Genomic DNA, 10,598 nt, shown 5'->3' with positions numbered 1-10,598 from the left:
CACAACCCAGTGTTTGCCTTGCATGTGCCTAACCTCTATCACATACCCTGAGATGAATAACATGAAAAATGATGTAACATAACCTCAGAAACGTGTAGTCTACATTTCAGAGCAGTTTGTTGAATTTCCCCTCAAGAATCAGTAAATTATTTCCCCAAAACTAAACGCAAACGATAACCAAAAGTGAATAATTACATTCATCGAAGATGTCAAAGTCGAAAGGAAAGTTGGATGAACAAAAAATAGGAAAGCAAGAGGTTCTCCAGGCTCTAGTCCTCGCTGATGACTTCGTCACAAGTTTAAATCCAATGCAGAATATTTATCCAAGTATATTGACTCCAGTTGCAAATGCTCACCTCCTGGATTATCTTATTGAGACTCTCATTCAGTCCGGGGTGCAAGAGGTTTTCCTTTACTGCAGCAATTTCATCGATCACCTTCGAAAATACGTATCAGACAAGAATTACACAGACATATCAGTGTCATTGATAATTTCCGATGGCTGCAGATCTCTTGGGGATGGCCTCAGGGATATTGATACAAAGGGAATAATCAGGGGTGATTTCATTCTTGTTCGTGGAGATGCGTTTGTCAATGCTGATCTGACAAATCTGATGGATTTGCACAGGGCTAGAAGGGAAAAGGACAAGGGATGTGCCATGAGCCTCGTTCTCAGAGATCTAGGGTCCACCAATGAGTCCCTTTTGTTCAAAGAAATCTGTCTATTCGTTGCTGATAAACAGAAGAAAAGAGTTTTGTTCTACAAAAAACCGGAGATGGAGGAGAAGAAAATTAAATTTGAGCTGGAATGGTTCTTGGAGCACGACCAGATTGAAATTAATTCTGGATTTGTCGATACTCATGTTTACATGTGCTCGGCTGCTGTTCTCCCACTTTTTTCTGATAATTTTGATTTTCAGGTGATGAATTGAGATTTCAATATTCAATGATTTTCTTAAAATCGTGAATTAATAACAAAAATATAATTTTTCAGACCATGGAGGACTTCATCCGAGGTGTCCTGATGAACGAAGAAATCCTTGACTCTCGAATCTACTGGCAACCATTAAAACCCCACGAGTACGGTCTCCCCATCACCTCCTGGTTAGCCTATCACACATTATCCCGAGATATTCTTCAGCGTCAGGCTTATCCCCTGGCCCCCGAAGTCCTTCCTCCCCTTCGAGGAATAGTTCACTCCTCCAGGAGTACCTACAAGCACAAATCAGCGTGCCTAGCACGAGGCTGTATCCTCCAAAAAGATACAATCGTAGGAAAGAATAGTATTCTCGGTAGCAATACAAAAATTTCGCGCTCCGTAATAGGAGACAGCTGTCAAATCGGTGAAAATGTTGAAATCGAAAATTCGTATCTCCTCGGGGCGGTGACAGTTCATGACGACTGTCGAATCAAGGACAGTGTTCTTTTTTCAGAGAGTTATCTCCATGAAAACGTCAACCTGGATGGATGCATTGTATCTGCAGGCGTGAAACTTGCCCCAAAAACTTCGTACACCGATGTAATAATCCAGCATAATGACGGTAAGGTGGTGACAAAAAAAATGTCTGAGAGAAACGAAGAGGACGAGGAATTGATCTATTTCAAAAAAAGTCTGTTGAAAAATAGTGAGGATCTCTCAGACTCTGAGGAATCAAGCTGTGAAAATGACTCAAGGGCAGAATCTCCTTTGCCAGATGACACCCATATGTTCCTCTCTGAAGTAATCGATAGCCTTCTGAGAGGATATCAGGACAAATTGAATTGTGACAATCTAATTTTGGAAATTAATTCGTCAAGGTACGCTTACAATGTCAGTATACGCGAAGTTACCTATAACGTTGTCAAAGCTATTTTGATGCTACCACTGTATTATCTCAGTGAGACCAAAACCACTTCAAATACTGTCAATTATCAAAAAACACTCAGAGTGATGATTGGATACTTCAATGCAATTTTACAAAATTATATAAAAACGGAGGATGCCCAGGAAGACTGTCTGAGAGCAATTGAGGATGTAGCAGGAAGCACAAACGAGTTCTTGGCGTTTGTTCACCACCTTCTACATCTTTTTTATGATAAAGACATTCTCAGCGAGGAGAAAATCCTTGATTGGTACCACCAGGAGGCTGAAGACGGAGACGAAGTGATTAATATCAAGGTCAGATCTATAGTCCAGCCCTTTATAAAGTGGCTCCAAGAAGCTGAAGAGGATTCCTCTTCTGAGGATGAGGGTTGAAAAATAATACAACTCAATTTTTCGTAATATTTTGAATTCTTTAATACGACCTCAACATTCCTCTTCCCCGCCTTATTCATTCATAATCAACAAATTTGAAACGATTTCAACAGATAGAGCTTGCTTAAAATTCTTTCTTTTTTTTTAGATTATATTTAATAACTCAAATGAGGCAAATTGGAAACGTGATTGTGCGATACTTTTCAGAGTTTTTTTTTAAAGATTAGATTCGTTAGATCCTTCTAATGATATATTGTCAGACATTTTGATTGGTAAACGTCTTTGATAATAGATTTTTCTTTTAGTTGACTTTAACTATTGAATATTTGATGACGCTTGTTATTCGTGAAAGCCGATGTCCTCAACCAGTTCGTGACTGCAGTGATGGCGATGATCTGGAAACTTGATTGCATCGATCCAGTGGCGGAGTCTCGTGCCTTTACTGTTGCAACTTAGAACAAGTCCACCTGGTATGGGCCATTTCGAGGATTAATTTTCTCTTTAATGATCGCTGGTCTAAATAGCAGTAACAATTTACACGAACTATTATATGAGAAAGATAATGGAAAGTCTTACTCCAGGCATGGAAACCATCCACACCCATGGAATTGACTAAAATAATTCGTCCTTTCAATCACTTTTATCTTTTATCTCTTAATACCCTCGCAAAAGGTAAATAGTTGTTATTATGCATGGAATATTATTAACCTATTGCGTGGGAGATCATTTTTGTCCAAGCGATTTTCTTGATGACCTTGCATTTAACGTAATGCAATGCACGAATTGGCGGTAATTATATATTTAAACGAATCCATTAGCCTAGACGATATTTTAGTTTCAATCTCAAGGGTCTTTCATGCATAAATGCAATTCTTGAAATTTTTCTGGACATACCATTGTCTGGTTTTGAATTTGATTTAGACAAGAGGTCAAAAATGTCAAGGAAATTTTCTCACGAATATCTCACCTAGGTAATCATTACTCTTTCCGAAGTCTTTGTCCCACACGGTGAGAACGAGAGCATTTGCCGTTAAATCCGTGAGTCGTGTCTCGAAAGCGAACTCCTCGTTCCACTCTGGATTGAGTGTCTTCCACTTGACACTTGTGGTGTGAGTAACTCCGATGCACTTGGGCACGATCGGTGACTTTTTCGAGTGTCTCCTGGCGGGGCTGTCCCTCGAGTTTTGTATTATCGGGGGACGTTTCACATCGTCGCCCCTTGGGTCCTTTGTCAGGCACAGTTTGACGAATGGGTCAGAAAGACCGTTGCTGTCCATTGGTAGAAGATCGTGGGCGCGATTGATTGTCACCAGAAGAGCTCGTCGACGTGTGCTGTAGCTCAGACTCACATTTATCACCCCACGACCGTTGGTCATGTCCTCGCCCCACACTCTCTCCTCTTGATCCACCTGCAACCACAAATTTCCCAATTCACTATAAATATAAATTTGATTACATTCCCATGTCGAGAATAGGCCCCCAGTGAATTTATATTTGAAACAATATCCGTAAAACTCAATACCTAACAAATTCAATTCGTCAAACTTTTTTAAAAATTCCATTAACTAACGGGAGGGAAAAAAAACACTTAAAACTTTCGATGCACGATGGAAAAAGTTTAAACCCAAATGGTGAATTGAATGTTTTCTCCTTGTAATGAGCTTACGTATTCTATTAAATTCCCTCTTCACTTGGCTGCATCCCCTATGAAATTGGAAAACTTTCTCATCATTCATCGAGCTCTTTAGATAACGTTGAATACCTGGTAATGATCCTCCAGCAATACGTTGTAAAATTTCGTTTGAGAGGGCTGTAGTTCTCGCAACGGAAATCTGGCTTCGCCTAGAAAGTCCCTTCCAGCCGGATCGTCCTGAAGAATCAGGATGTGCAAAGCTTTTCCGCTCTTCAACTGATAAAACCGGTGAAATGAAAATTTATTATTCAATCCAACCGTCTGTTGATTCGCACACCGAGGGAATCATTTACGCCGAATAAATGATATTGTGTTTAAATATAATGAGATATATAAATTTAAATATAATGAGACTGTTAAAAAGTTTTCGGTTGGACGCGGAAATGCATGCAGCAATGTTCCCGGAAAATTAGAATTTGTAGATTTAAATAGGTCTGCCTTGATTCAAGCTATTAGTTCTCCCAATTTTCTCGCAGTCACCCTCTCAATAGTCTCAAGTTAGAAAATTTAATCAAGGTAATGACATTTACATCGTTCTCCATGATCCCGTAGAAGTTGAGCTGCTCGTTGAACTCTGGATCTCGGGTCTTGTGCACCGTCTTGGTTCTCAATCTCCTTGTTGTAGTGGTACTTGCATCTATCGGTAGTATGTTCAATTTGCAGAAAGGATCCGCCAGACCGTGAATGTCCATTGCTCGTAGACCCCTTGCTCTCTCCACTTTGCAATGAAGACACTGGGATGCTGACTCGTACCTCAAGGCTATCTCGAGTGTCCCCAAGTTCTTCTCCTCTTCCGCTTTCTCCACCGTTCCTATTCAACATTCCCCTTTATCCTCTCAGTCCCCAATTACGACACACCCAAAAAAAATCAAATCAAATCATCAAATCAAATGAATTAATCACACCGAACATTTATTGACACAAAAAGCACGTAAAAAATAACATTGTGATAATTACACTGGAACAGAAAGATAAAACAATAATCTCGGATAGCAGGAGTAGAAGGTTCTACTTTATTCCACAGAAAGTCAAGGTCACATACGTTTGCGAGATGAGGAAACATCACATTTTCAGAATAGAGTATTAAAAAATATTTCTCTTCCTGCGCAACGCTTGAGAGAGATAAATCCGGGATAGATTCCATATATTTCCCCATAAAACCACATAAAATCGGTCTAAAGGATATTATATCTACATGAGAAAGTAATTATACAGTGATCTTGAGTGATAAAATTGTAATCTGGTGAAATAGAATAGACACAGTGTAATTACTCTCATTTCAAACTCCCGTAATTAGAATGCACGAAACTTTACACCACCCCCGACTTCATTTAATAAATATTCTAATAGTACAGAGTGTGTACATTCCCTTTGTTGATTTGGGAGGCATGAATTATTTGAAAAGGTTCCACATTCCACTGGCGAAGTGCGTAAATTCCACAGGACAAAAAGGAAATGATTTCTTGCTTAATTTATTCCTTTTAGTATGAACACGAAAGGTGTGAGTCCCGTATGGGATGGAGACGATTGCACACGATAAGGAATAATTATCGCTTTTCCTTCCTTTCTTGATAATTCGATGTTTAATCCCTCTAAACTGCCATGCCATGCACCGTTACCGGAGATCCTGCTTTGAGAGGTACGTGATATCGATTTTTTCCACATCCTCTGAAAGCGGGATTCCCCTACTAAACTAGTCCGAAAACTCAAACTATTCATAAATATGCCTCAACCATGGCCTCTTGATCCACCGTCGTAGCCGATTCTTTTTCTCACCTGTGACGCTTTCCGTTCGCCGATATCCCCACTGTTGACTTCGATCTTGATCGTATCTGGACACCAGGACTGCATCTGTCTCGCTGCTGCCGTTGCTGTTGATACTGGAGCGTTGAATCACTAAAGTATATTAGAAAACAAAAAAACGGTTCGAAATGCCGTGTCGTTAAAAATGAAGATAACGTACCTTGGTCGTCTGGATCCATGTTTTATCGAGCTACCGTCTGAAAACTCGAGGGAACCACGGCTGTGGGCCCTGTCAACAGAGTTACCTTGACTGGAGCTCTTCCTACCACGAAGAGATGATTTTGTTGATTCGCATTGACTAGAGGACTCGTGATTGACGGATTCGGAGCTGCCGACGGCATTGCGAACGTAAAATATTGACGTTTGACTTGTGCTCTGGTCTCTCAGACGACTTGAGGATCTCGAGGGTGGCAGAGGTGAGGTAGAGGATATCGGGGATGATGGAGAGGTCGACGACGAAGAGTTGTTTGGTACAATCAATTGACACTGAGGTGTATGATGCACTTGAAGATGTCCTAGAGTCTCCGGTTGTTCATGGACCTCCGATGAAGTGCGTTTTGGCTGGGGTTCGATATGCACTTCAACCTCGAGCTCGGGTTTCGGTGAGGATGATAAATCTGGATCTGTGGAGAGACTATAGGATAAGAAGGAACGGGTTCGTGTGGGCTTCCGTGAAATTTCCTCATCCGAGGAGGAGTCGTGCTCTGACGGCTCGAGAGACTTGGATCCACCAGTTAGAGTCCACCCAGCACTTCGGGAACTTCCTCGGGGCTTCTAGAGAGGTTTGAAAATATTGTTTCTTTCTCTTGAAAATCCTCGGTAAAACAGCGGGTGATAAACAGAATTTTAAACTTTACCTTTACCTTTTTCTCAGGGAGAACGTATTTCGGGAGACTCTTGAAGAACCAAGCACCACTTTTTTTCCACATTTCTCTCGTTTCTGTACATATTCGGCAGAGAAATACTTTAGATGGTACAAGCTGCTTGCTAGCACTACCTGATACTTCGGCGGATGGCAAATTATTGATTGACGCTGATGTTCCTCTTCTCTGATGAGTCTGCAAGTTCGTCGTTGACGATCTTGATGCCCTACATGTCTCAACTCCACACTTCTGACACACGTATTTTCTACAATCACGACACAATGTTGGACCAGCCCCGAGGACTGTAAACTTTTCACCGCACAAAGCGCAACAGCACATGCAGCGGTTATTACGAATACATCTGCTACCGCAGTTTCTGTTTGTTGCTCTCGTTGATGTTACGACTGTGACATTTCGTTTCATATTTTCCAACCGCTCAACCAATTTACCCACCCGTTCTTGCTCCGATAAATCTAATGCTTCAGCTCGCTGGATCACCTGGAATGGAGGTGAGTCTTTATGACGATTACGTTGATCATTAAAGCTAGGTGATGACTGTTTGGCTTCACCCGTTTCACCTCATGCATACCCATTTGTTATTTAATCGAAAATTTTAACTATACACCAGCAATATCATCTTTGATGTCAACCTACTAAAGGTACTATACTACATCTTCTTTGATAACGCATCGTAAATATGTAAATTGTTTATATAAATGTAAAATGCCGGTCTGCCAGAAAATATTGTTTAATTAAATACATTTTTTATTGATGAATACTTTTTTATCCATTTTTTTCAGTCACCCTCGGAGCAATGACTCGTCACTTTTAAGAATTAAAAAAGCAGCTGAGGGGTGAATAGGGAATTTTCATTCCACTTTTTTATTCCCCACGTCGGAGAAAACTAAATATTTCTGTGAATTCACAATTCCGTAAATTAATGGAAGAGAAAAGACACCAGTTTTGCATTTTCCAGTGCTCGTTGTAATGGCTCTAATCATTCCGGATAGTTTATCGATTGAATGCATCGGATGGCGGTTATCACGAGATTCGCGAAAGTCCCAACTGGCTAATTGTATCTCACCTGAATTATCCGCTCCCTCTCTGCATCACTCAATGGTAAACTTGCACTTGAAGAGCTTGAGGATAACCCACTAGGGCAGGATGTTGTCGAACAGCGCGAGTACTCGTAGGTGCGTGAATCTAAGGATGCACTTTTTACGGACCATCCTGTTCTCAGTCTGAAAATTCAACATACAAAATCTCGGCATAATCACAGCATACACCGAAAAAAACATAATCCCAAAAATTCAGCGGTGCGGTAAAATACCCTTTACGCACGACGTGCGGAAAAGTAACTTTCACGCACGCTCCGGTTCACTTCGCATTAATTCATGAATAATATAATTATGATAACATTAATACTATATTCACTACATTATTATGTGTCTTTTTTATTTAATTAACCGGATATTATGTACGTCTATTACATTTTTCAAAATAAATAAATGTCCGGAAAAGAAAACTTGCGTCGATTTATTTTTCCGTGTCCTTTCAAAATTTGTGTGTGGCAAAAACCCGGCAATCGCTCTATTTGAATTTTCATCGATTTGACTTATTCGTTTAAAGTTTGTGATTATAAACTTACTTTGCTCTCAATGCCAGCTGCCTATCATTGGGGCAAACCCATCGCCCACTTCCACTCCTCTTGACCCCAGAATAGTAACTTGCATCCATTATGAAGTTGCAAAATTAACTCCAACAATTTCACTGGCGATCAACACTCACCAAAATCATCGAATCATCTCGTCGGAGACATGCTCGACCTGCACTACTGGAACAGTGAATAAGCCGCATATTCAATAATAAATTGTAATCCTTATTAAATATTTACACTTGCATTAACAACACAAATCCTAAATACGTGAATTTCACCATCAAATTAACAAAGAACGATAATGGTTCAATTGAAACACTAAAAGCCTGAGTCAATAATTCAAAGTTAATTAAAACGATGAAACCTCACGGATAACGACTATCTAATAATCCAATAGATTTTAATTAAATTCTCGATAAACCAATCGTCAGTTATGTCGAGCAAAGTGTAGATAGTTCATCCCCGAACTCCGCATTCCGCTCTATCTATTTTTCACTGCTAAATGAGGGCATTTTCTCCTCAAAATACCTCTACACAAAAAAAAAAAAAAACCCAGAGAGCAAGGAAAAAAAAACCAATAAAAACCGTCGGAAGAAGGACTAAAAGCCGGAACTTTTTCATCAGCAACCGGGGATTTCCGCAGTAATTTGCCAGTGAGTATCAGGACGAATCGTATCGCAGAAAGCTTGAATGAAGGAAAAATTAGGGGTAAAAAATCATTGAAGCGAAAGAGAGTAGAGATGACCGAAAAAGTAGAATGGAAATGGGTTGTGGTGAGTTGAGAAGAGTGGAAATAGTGGATAAAAAAAAAAAAAAAGTGATTGGAAGGGAAAATGATTTGTGTATACGAGAGAGAAACGGTAAAAAAGAGAGAGAGATGATGGGAAGGACTAGAGAGGGCTGTTGTATATAGATTTTGCCCGGGTGACCCAATTGAGCTCTCCTTGTCTGTCCCTGTGATATTCCCCCATGAAAATAGGGGGCCAGGAGGGAAGAAGGCCTGGCGTTACCGTCCGACCCTGGCCCCATAATGCCACATGCCGCCTCGTATTTTCACCTCTTTTACCCCACCTTTCACCCCCTTCCAGTCCCTTCTAACCCCTTCCAGCGCCTTCCACCCCCTTCCAGCGCCTTCCACCCCCTTCCAGCCCCCATCCACCCCCTTTCAACCTCTTTCACCCCCACCCAGCCCCTTCCACTAACAGTACCAACATCGCTCCTTAATTCCTATATATCTCGCATGTGTTAAGCGTGCGCGTTTCTCTCAACTGTTGCTGTTCAAGGTCAACCTTCAAACCCCAACTTCCACCCCCTCCCACCCCCCTTTCACCCATTTTCATCCGCTCCTGTTACCTTCACCCCTATTCCCCTATTCCCCTATTCCTCTCTCCTTGTTCTCCTTGTTCTCCCTGTTCTCCCTGTTCTCCCTTTTCTGGATATTTTTCCCTTTTTTATTTTTTTTCCGTCATCTCCCTTTTTGTGTTCTAAATGGACACGTATCCTCATTAAAAAATTTATCAAATATATTGTGAGGTAAGGGCTGGATAACTAGGAACTCGTAAGAAATATGTGGAAAATAAAAATTTTAAATTTCAACGGTCGTCATAATATGGATTGATTTAATTTCTTTAATAATTTTTGTATTTTATTTTTATGTGTCTATGATAACTGCAATAATATACAATAATTATTATTAGGATATATCTGATTATCGCAGGATATATATTCTTTTTGTTGGATTATTTTGGCGGAGTTCCAGTGTGAGACTGATTGTGTGATAATTTTACTGAAAAATTTACAGTTTAATAAAAATACAAACAATGAGAGTCGAAATTGGAGATAGTAGAAATAGAAACCAACAAATTGTGGATTAAAAGGTTGAATCAACCGGATGCGGGTGCAACAAAGTTTATAAGTAACATGACCTATATCTCTGCCGCTTTAATTGATCAAAAGAGTTAACGATAATCCGAGGATTACAGGAATTGTCCCAGAAGAAATGGTTGAAAATAATTTATATTGCAATCGAAAAATTGACCCACTTTTCCTGGAATTATTCCTATTGATTGTGAATTAATTTCGAATTAGCGAATTGATTTTTTAATGATAATTCAAAAAACATATGAAGATTGAAAACTTGAATAATTTCAATCCATTCCGCAGAACATTGTATAAAATATTGTTTAAAAAATGGAAACAGTATTTTATTCATTTTCTTTTTTTTTCCTTTCACGATTCAACATTTCCCCTTGACTCCCGTGTCCTCCATAGGTTTCCTTCCGGTTTTCCTCAAGGTAGAATTATTTTTATCTTCCTTTTAAACAAAATCCCTATCATATGTATAAT

The 10,598-nt window shown here is 39.8% G+C and overlaps 2 protein-coding genes across 3 annotated transcripts in view; one reads left to right on the top strand and one right to left on the bottom strand.

The window, feature by feature from the left end:
* The first annotated feature begins 24 nt into the window (after positions 1 to 24).
* On the top strand, positions 25 to 2,265 carry eIF2Bepsilon (eukaryotic translation initiation factor 2B subunit epsilon). The gene is made up of 2 exons (XM_011305745.1): positions 25 to 920; positions 995 to 2,265. Exons 1-2 carry the CDS (start codon positions 207 to 209, stop codon positions 2,234 to 2,236), a joined length of 1,956 nt encoding a protein of 651 aa, XP_011304047.1. The 5' UTR covers positions 25 to 206; the 3' UTR covers positions 2,237 to 2,265.
* Positions 2,266 to 2,285: 20 nt separating this feature from the next.
* The window catches only part of Rph (Rabphilin), a 10,189-nt gene continuing 1,876 nt past the window's right edge, over positions 2,286 to 10,598 (bottom strand). The window contains exons 2-10 of one of the 2 annotated variants that reach the window (XM_011305746.1): positions 8,244 to 8,429; positions 7,680 to 7,836; positions 6,590 to 7,093; positions 5,893 to 6,506; positions 5,706 to 5,809; positions 4,460 to 4,740; positions 3,999 to 4,145; positions 3,204 to 3,645; positions 2,286 to 2,703 (exon numbers count right to left, since the gene is read on the bottom strand). In XM_011305746.1, coding sequence (XP_011304048.1) covers positions 2,576 to 2,703; positions 3,204 to 3,645; positions 3,999 to 4,145; positions 4,460 to 4,740; positions 5,706 to 5,809; positions 5,893 to 6,506; positions 6,590 to 7,093; positions 7,680 to 7,836; positions 8,244 to 8,332 — 2,466 coding nt within the window. In that variant the 5' untranslated portion in view covers positions 8,333 to 8,429 and the 3' untranslated portion in view covers positions 2,286 to 2,575. Of the gene's footprint in view, positions 2,704 to 3,203; positions 3,646 to 3,998; positions 4,146 to 4,459; positions 4,741 to 5,705; positions 5,826 to 5,892; positions 6,507 to 6,589; positions 7,094 to 7,679; positions 7,837 to 8,243; positions 8,430 to 10,598 lie in introns of those variants that run through there. The other variant, XM_011305747.1, reaches the window with a different exon arrangement.

Source organism: Fopius arisanus, unplaced genomic scaffold (genome assembly GCF_000806365.1).
Source record: "Fopius arisanus strain USDA-PBARC FA_bdor unplaced genomic scaffold, ASM80636v1 scaffold00044, whole genome shotgun sequence".
In the NCBI taxonomy this organism is placed as follows: domain Eukaryota; kingdom Metazoa; phylum Arthropoda; class Insecta; order Hymenoptera; family Braconidae; genus Fopius; species Fopius arisanus.
This window is presented reverse-complemented; position numbering and strand designations above follow the sequence as displayed.

Coding starts and splice junctions, on each gene's coding strand:
- eIF2Bepsilon (XM_011305745.1), top strand. CDS start 207: ATGTCAAAGTCGAAAGGAAAGTTGGATGAACAAAAAATAGGAAAGCAA. Junction 921..994: donor CTGATAATTTTGATTTTCAG/GTGATGAATTGA, acceptor ATAATTTTTCAG/ACCATGGAGGACTTCATCCG.